The 18,860-nt window shown below is 42.4% G+C and overlaps 1 protein-coding gene and 1 pseudogene across 1 annotated transcript; both read left to right on the plus strand.

Annotated features, from left to right (window-relative positions):
* Positions 1 to 2,676: 2,676 nt before the first annotated feature.
* LOC110537378 (ribonucleoside-diphosphate reductase large subunit) lies at positions 2,677 to 17,749 on the plus strand. Its single transcript, XM_036937354.2, is given in 19 exon segments — positions 2,677 to 3,061; positions 4,797 to 4,885; positions 4,986 to 5,163; positions 8,297 to 8,457; positions 8,551 to 8,590; positions 8,778 to 8,940; positions 10,557 to 10,698; positions 10,953 to 11,036; positions 11,253 to 11,414; positions 11,516 to 11,595; positions 11,676 to 11,877; positions 12,701 to 12,769; positions 12,771 to 12,851; positions 12,970 to 13,191; positions 13,325 to 13,401; positions 13,553 to 13,688; positions 13,826 to 13,921; positions 14,086 to 14,274; positions 14,538 to 17,749. Coding segments are annotated over 19 exon segments (2,379 nt in total). The 5' UTR covers positions 2,677 to 3,042; the 3' UTR covers positions 14,727 to 17,749.
* Positions 10,732 to 10,853, plus strand: LOC118937927 (small nucleolar RNA SNORA17; annotated as a pseudogene).
* Positions 17,750 to 18,860: the final 1,111 nt, after the last annotated feature.

Here is an 18,860-nt window from a genome sequence, read left to right on the forward strand (position 1 = left end):
CCCCGTGGAATAATGCCTTGACGCACGTAATCACTAAGAGTGACTATATGTTGATGCATTCTCGTCTGGCCCTTAGATAAATGTAACAGTTCTTTCGAGAGGTCATAATTACCCCTGGCCTGTCAAAGGGACTCCGATACAATTATCTTATCACGTTCCCTTTGGCTATATTCAAAGTAATCTTGTTTAGGTCTTTGACCAGTGTCAGGAAAATAATTATAATTCGGCATCGTTGTAGAGCTTTTTGTTGGTAGGGTGCTGTTTACTGGGTAATAGACTAATCTAGAGGCGAAAGAAACGCACACCTATATAGCGAGGTGCTGGCTAGCGGAGTGGAACGCTTAAAAAAAAATAAAGGAGAGCCGCAAACACTTGGAGCTCCGATGCAAAAATATTTATGTCCAACGTTTCGACAGACAAGCTGTCTTCATCAGGGTATAATGACAAACATTGCGGGATGATTCATTTATATAGTGTCAAAAGACACACAGGTGTCTGTAATCATGGCCGGGTGTGGCCTGATATCATTGGTTAATTTTCATATTAAAATTGCATACAAAAAACTACTAGGCCACTACCATCTGCCCCCCTTCATTATCAACATGACACATTGTAAGTCATACAAGGGGAATAAGAGTACCCTACAGGTAGTTGATATAAAATGGGCTATAATATGTTATGCAAAACTAACAAACGAGAGCATAAACCGTTAAATATGTCTTTGAAATAAAAATATATTTGGATTTTCGATATATTGCTCAGAGGAAAAGTTCCATAGAAATCTATGTAGTTTGGATATTTTCGTCAATGATGATTGAAATGGGCACTTTTGGTAATGACCGGGAAATTACAGTTGAGCGCAGAGCACAGGACGTCTTGCTAACGTCAGCCAAGCTAGAGCGCAGGTGCAGTCATTGAACAATATATATATAAACACGCCCTCTTTGTGCAGACTCAACTTTACCGTTGGTGCACCCGATATCTGTGACTTCGGGACAAGTCTCTGATTGTCCTTGAGTGGCCCAGCCAGAGCAAAGACTTGAACCAGTTCGAACATCTCTGGAGAGACCTGAAAATAGCTGTGTAGCGACGCTCCCCATTCAACCTGACAAAGCTTAAGATGATCTGCAGACAAGAATGGGAGAAACTCCCCAAATACAGGTGTGCCAAGCATGTAGCTTCGTACTCTGCTGTAATCGCTGCCAAAGATGCATCAACAAAGTACCGAGTAAAGGGTCTGAATACTTATGTATATGTGATATTTCAGCAAAAATGTCTAAACTGTTTTTGCTTTGTAATTATGGGGTATAGTGTGTAGTTTGAGGGAAAAAAACAAATACATTTTAGAATAAGGCTGTTACGAAACAAAATGTGGAAAAAGTCAAGGGGTCTGAAAACTTTCCGAATGCACTGTATATCTATTTGGGATTCTTGCGGTCATATGATTTGTAATTATGTTCTGCCCTCCGACCATCTCCTGAAGAAAAAATTGGCCTTGTTGCTGATCCCCATCTTAACCCATCAGTTACGAGTCTGTAACCTCTGTTGGGGACAGAAACCTCTGTTGGGGGCAGAAAAGCCCAAGAATGACCTAGCAGCAAACTTTTGAGCCTGAGCTCATGACCAGATAAGACTCACCTAATTCAAATAGCCCAGGACAGGAAGAGATGGGGAGCCATTGTGGAAGATATGCTTATGAAGGTTATAATATATTTATATTAGTACTTTAAAATATAAAGTTGTATTGTACCTTCATTATAAAATTACACAGTTCCCAATTTATAGTGTGGATATAATGTTTTGTTTCAAAGGGTCTCTGACAAGCCAGGCTTCTATACAAACAGTATTGAAACATACAGCAGAGGGTGCTATAGCCTAATTTGTGCACATGGACTGACTGCCATTTTTAATAAACTGTTCATTTTGTCAAAACAAGGAGGAGCAATGCAGTCACTTTGTAAGTTTAATTTTTTTTTAACCATAACCACATTGTCTATTGTAATATACCCATTTTTAGATAGAATAACAAAGAATCTAACAATTCGTGTATTTGCTGGGAAACATTTTAAAGCAGACGTGCAAAGGTGAATACCGGTATGTTGTTCAAGAATGTAACTTATTAAAATAGTTTTATGGTCCTCTTACTGTAAGATGTCTTCTAAGAAATGCCTCTGAGCATTCATCATCCTTATTTGATCAGTCAGTATTGTAAAGAGTAGGTTGATGATGTCGTCTAATTCAGTGTTTGCCAAACAAAGCTAACCATCCCACAAAGCAAATTACCTAGCCTACGTTTCAAAATATCCCGCCAGATTTTGTTTATGGTGACAGCTGACTGAAACACGGAAACTAACGAGAACTAGCGGGTAATTGGTTTAACCAAAGATTATGGATAAACTGACAAGATACGAATGGGAGTCGTTGTCCACAAAACGGCACGGTGGGGTGTCTAGCGCCCGTGTATAATTTCTTTGGATTGGTGGATACATCTCATTATTGTAAACTGTCTGTATTCCATGGAGAGATCCTATCCCACTAGCCTCATGCCATGAATATGCTGCAGACTGTCACGTGTTCTATTTATATCAGTACACTCGTAACAATGTAAAGCATACCAAACTTATTTTTGATCAAATAAACATCACGCAGAAAATAAGCCATTCATTTTTTGCTGTTGAACAAATTCGAAACTCTCATTGACCTCCATACAACAGCTCCTTGCTTGGTGGACGAAAAAAATATCACTTGCTGGAGGGAGACAGATTTTCCGCGGAGTTGGGCCTCTCCAAAGATGTTTATAACCAACCATTGTTCTGTGGCGTCGTTCTTCCTCCTTCCTCTGATTGGCTACAAATGTTGTGCCAAAGGAGTTTGTGGCGGGTTATTTCAGTTATTCGCGCTTTATCCTCCTCATTTGAAGTCAGCGGCGGTTGCTAGCGTAAAATATTGTATTATTGTACCGCTACATTCTAAGCTATATACAGTATTCGTGTTATTCTTATATTTCGCACTTTCTCTGGCAAGAAAACAACCCTTGTCAACATGCATGTGATAAAGCGAGGTAGGTCCTTTATGGTAGGAATGATAGCAAGTTACTGTACTTGTCATTTGTCTGTGTCTTGATCTCATGCTTCTTCGTACAAGCAAGCTTGAGTATTTTACTGTAGTTAGTATATACTTTCAAATTAACCACGTTGAATGACTTCGCCTAGTTTGGTTGCTAGCTACTGTCAGCTGGTTGGCTAATCTAGCTTTCTGCGTAGCTATAATGCTAACCTAGTAATCTAGTCAGCTAAGGTTAGTTAGCTATAATATAACACATGTAATGTTGTTGGCAAACAGTAGTTATCGCATGTCAGTATTACTTGAAAATATTTTTTGAAGACCACGTAGCTAATTTAGTTACTTAAATAACTTCACCCACCAATTCAGAAATCGAACTGAACGCGTTAACTAGATCAAGACAGGAATGCTCATTCTTTGTCAAACTTGGCGCCTAATTGTTAAAAATGTTGGTTAGCTAACCTCTACATAGGTAATTTGATTTGGAAGTGATTTATTATCCCATCAATTAAGTAGTCAGTAGCTACAGTAGCTAACTAACATTTTCAAATATTTCAATTTTGTTACTTTTCCCCAAAACAGCTTTCTGGTTTACAAAACAGGACGTTAGCAGGCTGAACAAACATAAACGCAACATGTATTATGTGTTATAATATAAGGTTCCAGAAAATGTACATGTGCACAAACAAATGTGTTTCTCTTAAATTTTTGTGCACAAATTTGTTACCATCCCTGTTAATTTTGCAGAAGTGTGCAATTGGCATGCTGACTGCAGGAATGTCCACCAGAGTTGTTGCCAGAGAATTGAATGTTCACTTCTCTACCATAAGCCACCTTCAACGTCGTTTTAAAGGATTTGGCAGTACGTCCAACTGGCCTCACAACCGCAGACAATGTGTATGGCGTGTGGGTGAGCGGTTTGCTGGTGTCAACGTTGGTAACAAGGTGCCCCATGATGGGGTTATGGTATGGGCAGGCATAAGCTACTGACGACAAACACAATTGCATTTTATCAATGGCAATTTGAATGCACAGAGGTACCGTGACGAGATCCTGAGGCCCATTGTCATGCCATTCATCGGCACCATCACCATGTTTCAGCATGATAATGCACGTGTCGCAAGGATCTGCACATAATTACAGGAAGCTGAAAATGGCCCAGTTCTTCCATGGCCTGCATACTCACCAGACATGTCACCTATTGAGCACGTTTGGATGCTCTGGATCGACGCGCACGGCAGCGTGTTCCAGTTCCCGCCAATGTCCAGCAACTTCGCACAGCTATTGAAGAGAAGTGGGACAACATTCCACAGATCACAATCAACAGCCCGGTCCACTCTATGCGTAGGAGATATCGCGCTGCATGAGGCAAATGGTGGTCACACCAGAAACCGACTGGTTTTCTGATCCATGCCCCTACTTTATTTTTTATTTTTAGGTATTTAACCTACAAATACATATTTGTATTCCCAGTCATGTGAAAGCCATAGATTAAGGCCTAATGAAGTTATTTCAATTGACTGATTTTCCTTATGAACAGTATCCCAGTAAAATCTTTGAAATTGTTGCATGTTGTGTTTTTATTTTCTTATTCTGCATAGATACTAGTCACGAGTTTTAAAGCTTTGGGGAAATATGACATGAAGTGAATGTCAATGTTCTTTTTCCATGGCACACATTCATGTTATTGAAGTGATTTCTGACTAACACTTCAGTCTTTACATCATTTTCAGATGGGCGCCAAGAGCGTGTCATGTTTGACAAGATCACCTCCCGCATCCAGAAGCTGTGCTATGGACTCAACTCTGACTTTGTCGATCCAGTAAGTTGACATTTTATGTTCAATGTATTTCTATTGTTTGTCAATTGTAGCATTTTCTGTGTGCACCATAACCCTATACTCTGCCTGTTAAACCTTTCAGACCCAGATCACCATGAAGGTCATCCAAGGTCTGTACAATGGGGTCACCACAGTGGAGCTGGACACGCTGGCTGCAGAGATCGCTGCCACACTCACCACCAAACACCCAGACTATGCCATCCTGGCTGCCCGCATCGCAGTCTCCAACCTGCACAAGGAGACCAAGAAGGTTTTCAGCGGTAAGTCTCTCTCGCACTTGCTCTCTCTCAAACTGTAATTCTTCTGACCTTTGTTCTAAAAGTTATGCGTACTGCTCAGTTATCAGGCTCGGTCAAAGTAGCATATTTTAAGCCACCACATTCACTGGCTCAGATATCCAACTTGCAGAGGGGAATATGGTATATAACAGCCATGCTTGGAAAGTATGTTTAATAATATGCTCATTTAGATATTGACTCAAATTCCCTGCACCATATTGATCAACAATCCTGCCCACCGGCGCAATTGAAATGGAATTGTATTTAATTTCTGGCTTCTCACTGACTGTTTTTGTGAAACTCAATACAATTGAAACCAATGCTAGTGTATGTACAGTGCATTTGGAAAGTATTCAGACCCCTTTAAAAATATATATATATATATGTTACAGCCTTGAATTAATAATTTTTCCCCCTTATCGATATACAAACAATACCCTATAATGACAAAGTGAAAGCAGGTTTTTGGAATTTTTTGCTAAATAAAATAAACTTAAATACCTTATGTAAATAAGTATTTATAGACACTTTGCTACAGTATGAGACTCGAAATTGAGCTCAGGTGCATCCTGTTTCCATTGATCACCCTTGATGTTTTTCCAACCTGTGGTAAATTCAATTGATTTGACATGATTTGGAAAGGCATACACTTGTAAGGTCCCGCAGTTGACAGTGCATGTCAGAGCAAAAACCAAGCCATGAGGGCGAAGGGATTGTCTGTAGAGCTCCAAGACATGATTGTGTTGAGGCACATATCTGGGGAAGGGTATCAAAATATTTCTGTCCCGTTGAAGGTTCCTAAAAACACATTGGCCACATTCTTAAATGGAAGAAGTTTGGAACCACCAAGACTCTTGCTAGAGCTGGCCGCCTTCCCAAACTGATCAATCGGGGGAGAAGGACATTGGTCAGGGAGGTTGCCAAGAACCCGATGGTCACTCTGACAAAGTTCCTCTGTGGAGATGGATGAACCTTCCAGAAGGACAACCATCTCTGCAGCACTCCACCAATCAGGCCTTTATGGTAGTGGCCAGACTGAAGCAACTCTTCAGTCAAAGGCTCGTGACAGCCAGCTTGGAGTTTGCCAAAAGGCATGTAAATGACTATCAGACCATGAGAAACCAAGATTGAACTCTTTTTCATGAATGCTAAGTGTCACCTCTGGAGGAAACCTGCTACCATCCCTAAGGGAAGCGTGGTGGTGGCAGCATCATGCTGTGGGGATGTTTTTCAGCGACAGTGACTGGGAGACTAGTCAGGATCGAAGGAAAAATGAGCGGTACAAAGAGATCCTTGATGAAAACCTGTTCTCAGCACTCAGGACCTCAGACTGGGGCAAAGGTTCACCTTCCAATAGGATAACCACCCTAAGCACATAGCCAAGACAATGCAGCAGTGGCTTTGGGACAAGTCTCTGAATGTCCTTGAATGGCCCAGCAAGTTCCTGGACTTGAACCTGTTTGAATATCTCTGGAAAGATATTAAAATAACTGTGCAGCGACACTCCCCATCCAACCTGACAGAGCTTGAGAGGATCTGCAGAGAAGAATGGGAGAAACTCCCCAAATACAGGTGTGCCAAGCTTGTAGCGTCGTACTCGGCTGTAATCACTAAAAAAAGGTGCTTCAACAATGTACTGGATTAACGGTCTGAATACTTGTGTAAATGTGATATTTTATGTAATAAAAAATATATATTTTGAGTTTTTTTGTCATTGTGTGTAGATTGAAGGGGGGAAATTATTTCATACATTTTAGAATAAGGCTAATGTAACAACATTTGGAAAACGCAAGGGGTCTGAATACTTTCCGAATGCACTGTAAATACACCTGCGTTGCTAGAAGCACCTAAGAGTCCCAATGGCTGAAGTCAGGCCTAGTGCTCGAGTTCTGGTCCAGGTGCTCAAGTCTGAGTTTAACAAAGTATACCACATTAATATTTAACAACTTATGTTCTTTAGACATTTGGTGTTTTGGTTAGGCCCACTGCTGTTTTTATTTTTTGCTTGCTTGTTTGCTGGCTCGATGATCATCTGTTGCTAGATTTGCGCCTGTATTGATTTGGCAGAAGTCTGTCAACAACTAGTGGCTAGTGGATTTTTCATGTGAGCATTTCCTTCTGTTGCACAATGGTCATATTTGCCTGAAATATGCAATAGCTTATGAAAAAATTAACGTTCTCACACATATTTAAATGATTATATATTTCTTTACCTTTATTTAACTAGGCAGTTAAGAACAAATTCTTATTTTCAATGACGGCCTAGGAACAGTGGGTTAACTGCCTTGTTGAGGGGCAGAATGACAGATTTGTACCATGTCAGCTCGTAACCTTCCGGTTACTAGTCCAACGCTCTAACCACTAGGCTACCCTGCCGCCCCAATATAACGTTCAATAGGTATGTCAAATTTGTACAGGTGTTTTGACGGGATGAATGTTCTCTAGACTGAATTGGCTATTTCTCCTGTCAGATTGATCAGAGTATTATTTGCAATAATTTTAACAGGCGCTCGGCTACTTTTTTTTGTGATGGCCCACAAATATTTATATTTTTAATGTTTATTCCAGAGTGTGAACTAAAGGGAGACATGGGAAAGTGGGAGCGTAGAGAGACACTACACGTTCAAAGACAGCCTACTTTTCAATACTTATGGGAAGAGACTTCTACTTTTAAACTCAAGAAACAAACAGCTTCATGAAATGTAAAACTATTAACTAGGCAATGCTAAATAGTAGGCTGGTGGTTACAGGGACGTGAGTTGCTTGCGTAATGTCTAGCCTACGGTTGGTGGCGGAGTGGAGCCTGTCTGCCCACACTCATTGCTTGTGTCACCGAAGTTCACCTTCTGATATGGGCTGCGTGTGCCGGTGTGGCGCATCAGTCCTATTACTAGAGAACAACCCTCGCTGCTCTGCGTACCCAGTGCTGCTAATATTCTGCTTATCATAGTAGCCTTTCCAGTGCAAATGCAAGTCCGATTCACCAATGGTAGTCAAAAGTCATGAAAATCGGAACTCGAGTCAGTCCTGGGCTTGCGTACTACAGCACTGCAAACTAGTGTATCCGAAAAATCTATTTTTAACCATCTTATTTTCTTCGTCAATGCTGTTGCAGATGTGGTGGAGGATCTATACAACTATGTCAACCCGCTAAACAAACGGCACTCTCCCATGGTCGCCAAGGAAACACTCGACATTGTCCTAGAAAACAAGGACCGCCTCAACTCGGCCATTATCTTTGACCGGGACTTCTCCTATAACTTCTTTGGATTCAAGGTAATTTTTACAGTACATGGTTTATGAGCAATAGCAATTTAAGTCAATTCTGCAATTGTAGGAGAGTAAACAAATTTGTATTTTTCTACATAGACACTTGAGCGGTCCTATTTGCTGAAAATTGATGGGAAAGGTGAGTTGGCTCATAGATACATAACCTCCCTGTCAGAATTGACTTCTTTTCATGACATGAACATATTGGATTAGGGCTCATCACCAGTGACACTTGGTCAAACAGACACATTATCGGAGCAACTTGTGGAAATATGTGGTTCAGATGAGCTCCAGCCGTCATGCTGATCTGTCCTGTTATTGTGTAGTTGCTGAGCGACCACAGCACATGCTCATGAGGGTGGCAGTTGGGATTCATAAGACTGACATTGATGCTGCCATCGAGACTTACAACCTGCTGTCAGAGAAGTGGTTCACCCACGCTTCCCCCACACTCTTCAATGCTGGCACCAACCGCCCACAGCTGTCTAGGTAAGCGCTTACTAACAGCCATCCTACTATAAGCCATTCCTCAATGTAATGGCTATGATTACTGAATTATAAACTCAGGAAAAAAAAGAACCTTCCCTTTTTCAGGACCCTGTCTTTCAAAGATAATGTGTAAAAATCCAAGTAACTTCACAGATCTTCATTGTAAAGGGTTTAAACACTGTTTCCCATGCTTGTTCAATGAACCATAAACAATTAATGAACATGCACCAGTGGAACGTCGTTAAGACACTAACAGCTTACAGACAGTAGGCAATTAAGGTCACAGTTATGAAAAGTTAGGACACTAAAGAGGCCTTTCTACTGACTCTGACAAACACCAAAAGAAAGATACCCTAGGTCCCTGCTCATCTGTGTGAACATGCCTTAGGCATGCTGCAAGAAGGCATGAGGACTGCAGATGTGGCCAGGGCAATAAATTGCAATGTCCGTACTGTGAGACGCTTAAGACAGCGCTACAGGGAGACAGGACGGACAGCTCATCGTCCTCGCAGTGGCAGACCACGTGGAACAACATCTGAACATCACACCTGCGGGACAGGTACAGGATGGCAACAACTGCCCAAGTTACACCAGGAACTCACAATCCCTCCATCAGTGCTCAGACTGTCCGCAATAGGTTGAGAGCGGCTGGACTGAGGGCTTGTAGGCCTGTTGTCAGGCAGGTCCTCACCAGACATCACCGGCAACAACATCGCCTATGGGCACAAACCCACAGTTGCTGGACCAGACAGGATTGCCAAAAAGTGCTCTTCACTGACGAGTCGCGGTTTTGTCTCACCAGGGGTGATGGTCAGATTTGTGTTTATCGTCAAAGGAATTAGCGTAACACAGAGGCCTGTACTCTGGAGCGGGATCAATTTGGAAGTGGAGGGTCCGTCGTGGTCTGGGGCGGTGTTTCACAGCATCATCGGACTGAGCTTGTTGTCATTGCAGGCAATCTCAACGGTGTGCATTACAGGGAAGACCTCCCTGATGTGGTACCCTTCCTGCAGGCTCATCCTGACATGACCCTCCAGCATGACAATGCCACCAGCCATACTGCTCGTTCTGTGCATAATTTACTGCAAGACCGGAATGTCAGTGTTCTGCCATGGCCAGCAAAGAAAGAGCCCGGATCTCAATCCCATTGAGCATGTCTGGGACCTGTTGGATCAGAGGGTGAGGGCTAGGGCCATCCCCCCCAGAAATGTCCGGGAACTTGCAAGTGTCTTGGTGGAAGAGCAAGAACGGGCAAATCCGGTGCAGTCAATGAGGAGGAGATGCACTGCAGTACTTAATGCAGCTGGTCGCTACACCAGATACTGACTGTTTGATTTTGACCCCCCTCCCTTTGTTCAGGGAAACATGTATGTGACTAACAGAAATTGAATAATTTCTGTGGAACTTGTTCAGTTTGTCACAGTTGTTGAATCTTGTTATGTTCATTCAAATATTTACGCATATTAAGTTAGCTGAAAGTAAACGAAGTTGACAGTGAGAGGGCGTTTCTTCTTTATTTTTGGCTGAGTTTAGAAACTATAGACATAGACCGTTCCAGGTGCAAACCAGAAAGGTGCTTGATGGGTTTTATATGGGTTGTCCTTGTTGATTTTCAGCTGTTTCCTGCTGGCCATGAAGGACGACAGCATCGAGGGCATCTACGACACCCTGAAGCAGTGTGCCCTAATCTCAAAATCAGCAGGGGGCATCGGAGTGGCAGTCAGCTGCATCAGAGCCACGGGCAGCTACATCGCTGGGGTGAGGATCACACGGTCGCGTTTTATAAATAAGACTGGCCCTTGAGGCGTTGCAGTCTGACTGTAAGTGTCGAGCCTGTGTCATGAGGGGCAGAGAGTGATGGCTATGTCTACTCCAGCGAACCAGAACAGTGGACGATTGATTGCTCCGACATGGTGGGGGAAGGCGTTTTATAAATAACCAGAAATGCCTTTTCATTGTAATGCTTGGCAAGTCTCTCATTAACTAAGGCTTTTTACATGTTTATTTTTCAGACAAATGGCAATTCCAATGGGCTTGTTCCCATGCTCCGAGTGTACAACAACACAGCACGCTACGTGGACCAGGGAGGCAACAAGGTGAGAAAGAAATTAGATTTGCTAGAGGTTGTGTTATTGACTCTGGCCACAGGATGACCTCACAGATGTGCATTAGCGTTCTGTGCAGAGATAACCCATCCTCTACACCCAAGGCTGATGGCTCTGAGAACATGCATACTGTCTTTCAGACTGTGGCCTGTGTTTGCTGTACATTCATCAGACAGTTAACGCCCTCTCTCATTCCCCTCTCCTCAGAGACCTGGTGCGTTTGCCATGTACCTGGAGCCATGGCACTTTGATGTGTTTGACTTCTTGGACCTGAAGAAGAACACGGGGAAGGAAGAGCAGAGGGCCAGAGATCTGTTCTACGCCATGTGGATCCCTGACCTCTTTATGAAGAGAGTGGAGAGCAACCAGGTATGCAGCGGAATTTAGTGATAAAGAAAGGAATATGGAATTGTTTTATTTCTTTTTGATATCTTGAAGATATCAGTACTCATGGTGTATTGTACCAACAGGACTGGTCCCTGATGTGCCCCAGTGACTGCCCTGGACTGGACGAGTGCTGGGGGGAGGAGTTTGAGAATCTCTATACCAGGTAAGACTGGTATAGAGATACATACCAGATATCAGTCTCAGCTTTGTGTGCAGTGTCTCACTGGTCCTGTCTTACCCCAGGTATGAGCAAGAGGGTCGTGTGAAGCGGGTGGTAAAGGCCCAACAGGTGTGGCACGCCATCATTGAGTCCCAGACTGAGACGGGCACCCCCTACATGCTCTACAAGGACGCCTGCAACAGGAAAAGTAACCATCAGAACCTGGGAACCATCAAGTCCAGTAACCTCTGTACCGAGATTGTAGAGTACACAAGCCATGATGAGGTGAGGGAAACAGATTACCTAAACTTTTGGAACTACTGAGGCTGTGTCTGAAATGGCACCATATTTATTTTCTCCCAGACAGTTGGCAGGTGCCAATTTTATTCATCGGCTTTTTAAATGATTATTATCATCAAAAGCTGGCTATTAACGGCTAATGGAAACCTTTAAAAGCTGGAATCCTTCAGTGAATGTAATGTCATGTAAAGGCACTAGGTGATGTGTGAATGTGATAGAGGGTGCGTGTTGTGTATTTTTGGGGGGCAGCATGTTTGCCTACTTGCCAAAAATATGTGGGGAGAAACTCCCCAAATATAGGTGTGCCAAGCTTGTAGCGTCATACCCAAGAAGACTTGAGGCTGTAATCGCTGCCAAAGGTGCTTCAACAAAGTACTGAGTAAAGGGTCTGACTACTTATGTAAATGTCATATTTTTATAATTTTGCAAACATTTCTAAAAACCTGTTTTTGTTTTGTCATTATGAGGTATTGTGTGTAGGTTGAGAAATATTTAATCCAATTTAGAATAAAGCAGTAACATAACAAAATGTCAAGGTCAGAATACTTTCCGAATGCACTGTAGATTTTATGTAATTGTTTTTGCTCTAGTACACCGAAGAAAATGATGCGAGTACTCAGTCAAAAATGTAAATGCCCATCCCTACTATCACCCAAGGTTGCTTTCTGAGAATATCCATACTTAATCCCAAAACATTTTGAATGACGACCTTCGATTTGTATATTGTTGAAAATAAATGTTGATCACACAAAACAGCTGTTTTTAAAGTGTGATGCTAATCTATCTGGCTCCTGTTTCCCAATCTCAGGTGGCAGTGTGTAACCTGGCGTCAATCGCCCTCAACATGTACGTCACCCCAGAGAAAACATTTGACTTCTAACAAGCTGGCCTATGTCACCAAGGTCATCGTTAGGAACCTCAACAAGATCATCGAGATCAACTACTACCCTGTGATCGAGGTACAGTCTATAATTAAATGTAGTGGTACTAATAATGATCAGCAAGACAGATGATTCTACAAGTTATGTCTTCATGTTGACCTGTAACTGATTTCCCATGCTGGTTCTTTCTAACTAGGCTGAGAACTCCAACAAGCGCCACAGGCCCATTGGTATTGGTGTCCAGGGTCTGGCTGATGCCTTCATTCTGATGCGTTTCCCCTTTGAGAGTGCTGAGGCCCAAAAGCTCAACACTCAGATATTTGAGACCATCTACTACGCTTCTCTGGAGTCCAGCTGTGAGCTGGCTGCTGAGCTTGGTGCCTACCAAACCTACCCAGGCTCCCCTGTCAGCAAAGGAGTGAGTACCACCACACTAAAACATAACTGGGATGTTAGATAGTGTGTGTAGGATTTCTGTTTTTGGCTAACTTGTTAATTTCAGGCCTTTCTGGTTGGTGTCTTGTGCTTAAACAGTTAGCATTTTTCCTTAGATCCTTCAGTATGACATGTGGGACAAAACCCCAACTGACCTGTGGGACTGGAAACTTCTCAAGGAAAAGATTGCCAAGTAAGTTGTCAACCTTGTCCTCCATTTTACCAATGCAACTACAGTTAGTCTCAACACATACATTATCAACCAAGCCCTCCATGTGGACTTATATGTCCTAGCCTTTGTCTCATCACCACTTCACTTACCCCCCCCCCCCCCGCTTCTCCAGGCATGGTGTCAGGAACAGTTTGCTGCTGGCCCCTATGCCCACCGCCTCCACAGCCCAGATCCTGGGCAACAATGAGTCCATCGAGCCCTACACCAGTAACATTTACACCCGCAGAGTCCTCTCTGGGGAGTTCCAGGTCAGTATCACTCTCTGGGGGTTCCACAGACACTTAGACTTCTGCTGACATACACAGCATACTCAAACACTTTAAGGATTTGAGTAGGGGTGTGTGTGTGTGTGAGTGCTAATGTTTTGGTTTTGTGTCACCTGCAGATTGTGAACCCCCACCTGTTGAAGGACCTAACAGAGCGAGGGCTGTGGAACGAGGAGATGAAAAACCAGCTGATTGGTCAGAACGGATCCATCCAGGTGAGAACCCAGACCCATCACATTACAGCTCTAATCAATGAAGAGCAATTGGAGTGCAATTATGCCCTATTGACTGTGTGTTATGTCATGTGACTTTTTGTTAGATTTGAAGTGTTATCCTTTTCAGTAGTCATTGTCCTAATTACATTGTTACTTGTCTTTAGGGCATTGCTGAGATCCCAGATGACCTGAAGGAGCTGTATAAGACTGTGTGGGAGATCTCCCAGAAGACTATTCTGAAGATGGCTGCTGACCGCGGTGCCTTCATAGACCAGAGCCAGTCCCTCAACATCCACATCGCTGAGCCCAACTACGGCAAGCTCACCAGCATGCACTTCTACGGCTGGAAGCAGGTGAGTCTGCTTGACTATTGAAATCTATAGAACACTACATGGTCCCAGCCCAGGGCTATCCTCAACCCTGGGCTAAAATGGCTGCTCGAGGCGTTGCAGTCCGACTAAGTGTCGAGCCTGTGTCATGAGTGACAAGCCGACATCTACGCCGAGGACCCTGGACAGCTGGCACTTGGAGTGATTGATAGCACTTTTGGGGGGGCTGGCTAGGGAGGATCAAAGCAGTGCTAAATATAAACCGAACGCTGCTGTTCTTTTCTCAGGGTCTGAAGACAGGCATGTACTACCTGAGGACCAAGCCTGCAGCCAACCCCATCCAGTTCACCTTGAACAAGGAGAAGCTGAAAGAGTCTCTGTCGGTTAAGAACGAGGAGGAGATCAAGGAGCTCAACAGAGCCGCTATGGTGTGTTCCCTGGAGAACCGTGACGACTGCCTGATGTGTGGCTCTTAGACCGGCCCCTAACTCCCTCTCCTATCCTCACTTTTAGTTAATTAACTATTGCGGTGGACCACTGAACTCCTTAATATCATTGAACCCCACGCTGATTGTCTTTAGGCCAGTTAATGGCATATTTATCTGCCCTGATGTCAGATCATAGGCTCACGCTTGGGGTTTATAGATCAGGCTATTATGGTATTTTTGTGGGCATGCTACTGTAGCCTAAGTAGTGCTGTACATGGTGCGCTTTTCTCTGCCTTATCACAGATTATTAACTGTAGGCAGTCTTCTATTTATTGCTCTTGGGTACACTGTCTGCTTGATTTGTATAGAATTCTGTGTTTTAAAAAAAAAAAAATGAAAGTGTGAACTCCATTGTTAGTATGTAAATCTAAGGATTTCATCATTTGAATTTCATTCAAGAAGTTAACTTCAATGGTGTATTCTTTGTATTTTACCTGTGGGGTGGGTGCTTTGTAATTAAGTTTTGACATTCATGCAATGTCCTGTGGTACTTATGGTAAGGTATACAGTACTTCAGTGACCATTTTAGCATGTAAATGTTGGTGGGGCAAAAAAAAAACGACATAACACTAAACTAGACATTTAATTGAACTATAACGGTGCCCACAAACTGTTAGGGCCTATATAAAGCTGCCCCAACATCTTACCACTGCTTCACCTAGGTATCAGCGGAGCCTTGTTTGGCAGCGAAACAGTTCATTCAGGCACATTTACTGACCTTTATTTTATTTTTTTAACATAGCTGACTTGCTAAAAACAAATGTGGGTTCTACTGATAATTGAGATGTATAAACTATGGCATAAGGGGACAACGAGCGGATAAGAGGCAATCCATAATTCCGATTTAAGGCAATGAACAAGCTAGGGTGGACGTAGTCAATATATTTGCTCAGCACTTTTGACATTTTCAGTGACAGAACTCAAAACATGGGCCCTTAGTGTTCTCCCTGTGCACCGGGTCAACCGTAGGATAAATAAAGGGGACATATAAGTAGACCATGAAAGCTCTTACAATATTTGATTACATTACTCTAAAACAGGCTATAGGCTACATGTGCATCACCAAGTCTCAACTGTAGGCTATGTTATGAGGTGAAAAGGGACCAAATTATTAGGGTGAGAAACATGGGCTACTAACAGCTTATTACACAACATACTGTAGCTAAGTAATACTATCTCCCTGACATTACATTTATGCAGCGGTATACATTTTTGGACTCACCTTATTGTACTGTGCTCACTTGAACAGGAATGTGGCGTGGCTGTCCTTCGTGGGCAAATTGTGTCAAACTGTGTGATAAGTCTGGCATTCTCTGGATTTTTGGTGCTTTCAAAACAACTGGGAACTCGGAATAAAACAAGGTCAAATCATGACGTTAGTGATCTTCAGATCTGAGCTCCAGAAAGATATTTTACAGTTCCGAGTTTCCAGTTTTGAAAGCGGCAGAAGTCGTGATGGAATGACAGCATGGCCAATGTTGAATGTTTATCCTTACTAAGATTGGAAAAGAGACCCATAAACCCAGACTTGGACCACACATCCACTCCACTGAATAGCATGTTAGTGATTGCTTTGCCATGCTTGCAGTTAGCCAATGATTCCTTCCAAACCACTCATTGTTGAATTTGCGATTTCTAACTTGTCTAATGTTTATGGCCGATGAGCACTGATACGTTTTAGCTATAATTTCTCTTCATATGACAAGGATTGAAAAGGATTTGCCAGTAGATTGTCGACTTGATTCAAGATGACTGCTAGCTTGCTAGTTAAGATTTTGAAAGTATGATGTTGACATGATCAGTCCAATCAAACCTACTGTAGATATGTAATTTTATCTGTGGCCAATGACCTTGAGCCTTCTTGGATGGGCACTTCTAATGTAACTCTATGGCAGCACCCATGGGGCTTGCTTGAATATTCGAGCTCTCCCTGTAGATTTTGCAGTGACATAGTGTCCCCATGAGTGACAGAACACTGAGCCACTAGAGAACATTACCAACCCCTACACTCTGTATTTTCCTCTGGCTGCCCCACCACCACAGAAAGCACTGCGGTAGGCTGAAACACCTGCATTTTGTAACTGCCTTACTCAAGAAAGCAAAAAAGAGACCATGTTTGAATGCAGCTTTATTAACTCAATATTTGTATTTATTTATTGCAAACTGATATGTGACATGTATTAATGCCAAAATAACATGCAAAACAGGTAATATGAAAATAAAATGAATTTGTATTATTATTTATTACTTTATCTAAACCGGTAGGGCTCTGCCCTGAATGACGGGTCGCTACTGCAGTAGTTAAGCAATACCAGTACATGGACACAAGGTACTTGATGGGCATTGCATTAGGAAGATGGGGCTTCTTTCACTCTGGATCTTCTAATCCTAAATCCAGAAGTGCTATAGTGAGTGTTGGGCCCAATCCCAAATGGACCCCTATGCACTTGTGGAGATCTGAGAATGTTATTGATATTGGAAAAGTTCTTACACCGGGATACTCAAAGTCAAACGTAAAATAATAATTATCAGCGTGCTGGAGAGGTTCCAACCAACTCAATGCACCATAGTACACGTCTGTCAGAAGCTCTTCCTGGGTAGACCCAGCAGTTGTCTTCTATACGGCTATAAACAGACAAGTTATATTTGCATGTGATGGGTTCGGATTTTAAATATTATTAATCATTAGTTATGTTAGATACATGAGCAGTGCCATAGGGTTTACACCAGAAGTTAATGGTTATGGTGGGTGCAATTAAGCTTGGAATGTGCTGAGTGCAGGGGGAAAAGTCACATGTGGCAGCACTGATAAAGGGAGAGACCTGTGGATGAGTGAGGAAGGGGGTAGAGGTTGCCGTAAGGGAGAAGGAACAGTTTATTGCCTGTATAACCATTTCCTGCCTAGTAATAAAGATGTAATGTTTAAAGAGGAAGATACCACTCAAATTGGGGTATATGTCTTTGTTCAGCTGTTCAATCCTTTGGGGGTGAATAAACTTGGTTTAAGCTTTCATAGTGTCTGTAGAGTTCTTACTCTGATATTTAGAGCCTAACACATGATTTAGCATAATTAATTCATCATTACTGTTTTGTTTCATTCATGTGACCGACCAATACTGTTTCATAACGTGAGTTTGTTCTCAAAACAAGGTCTGGGCATACTGCCAAATTGCAGCTACTGATAAGAGGATTTGTTCAGTCAACCACTTGCATGAACACAGAAATTGGTTTATAGAACAGCACTTAAATAGAACACAGAAATTAGTTATAAGAAGAGCACAAATTTCCATGACAGAAATATGGCAAAACTTCCACTTAGAATATCAGAGGGCAAGTTGGAGCTATTACTATATTGCTTACACTCGTCAAATCCTCTGATCTTCACAAGTGGTAAGGGATCCATTTGGGATTGGGCATTCATTTCTATGACAAAACCCTAACAAAGGTATTCAAATAACTTTATCAAGCACATGTATTTTTTTTATTTTTAAATGCAGTTTAAAGTTCTTAGCAAAAGTAAAAAGTGAAACCATTTCTAGACAAATATTAAATTAAGAAAAAATATACAACTGGACCTTAAAGACCAATGCAGCAATAAAGATAAACATGGATTAAGTAGATAATAGCTAAAACAACAAAGCACCCTAGGTAAAAGCCCAGAATTGTGTGAGACATTCTACAAGTGAGACTCAACATAATGTACAGATGGCGGCATCTCCTAGAAATGTATAGTAAGATGTCCTATTGGTTGAAAGTTATGTATACATCCGCATATGAAGGCCTACAATCATTCAATACATAGTAGTGCAAGTGCTGATCAAATCTAGGGAGGGTTTAGATGTTTAGCTAGAGCTCCGTGATGGGAACAGTGGGATGATATCAGCCCATCCCTGATGCTACATCAGCCTACTGTGCCACTGGGAGCTAAAGGCCAGATGGTTTTTTTTCCACAGTGGAGGAACTCCGGTGTTGTGTGAAGCCTGGGAACGGGAGGGAATGTGATGCTCCAGGTGATGAATTAATGAGCTGCTGCGGCAACCTCTGGGGAGAGGAAGGTGTTCTGCAAGCTGAGACCTGCGCAAGGCAACATAAAGATACAAACAGACTAAACCAGCCTGATGA

Source organism: Oncorhynchus mykiss, chromosome 12 (assembly GCF_057628025.1).
Source record: "Oncorhynchus mykiss isolate SJ-2025 chromosome 12, ASM5762802v1, whole genome shotgun sequence".
In the NCBI taxonomy this organism is placed as follows: domain Eukaryota; kingdom Metazoa; phylum Chordata; class Actinopteri; order Salmoniformes; family Salmonidae; genus Oncorhynchus; species Oncorhynchus mykiss.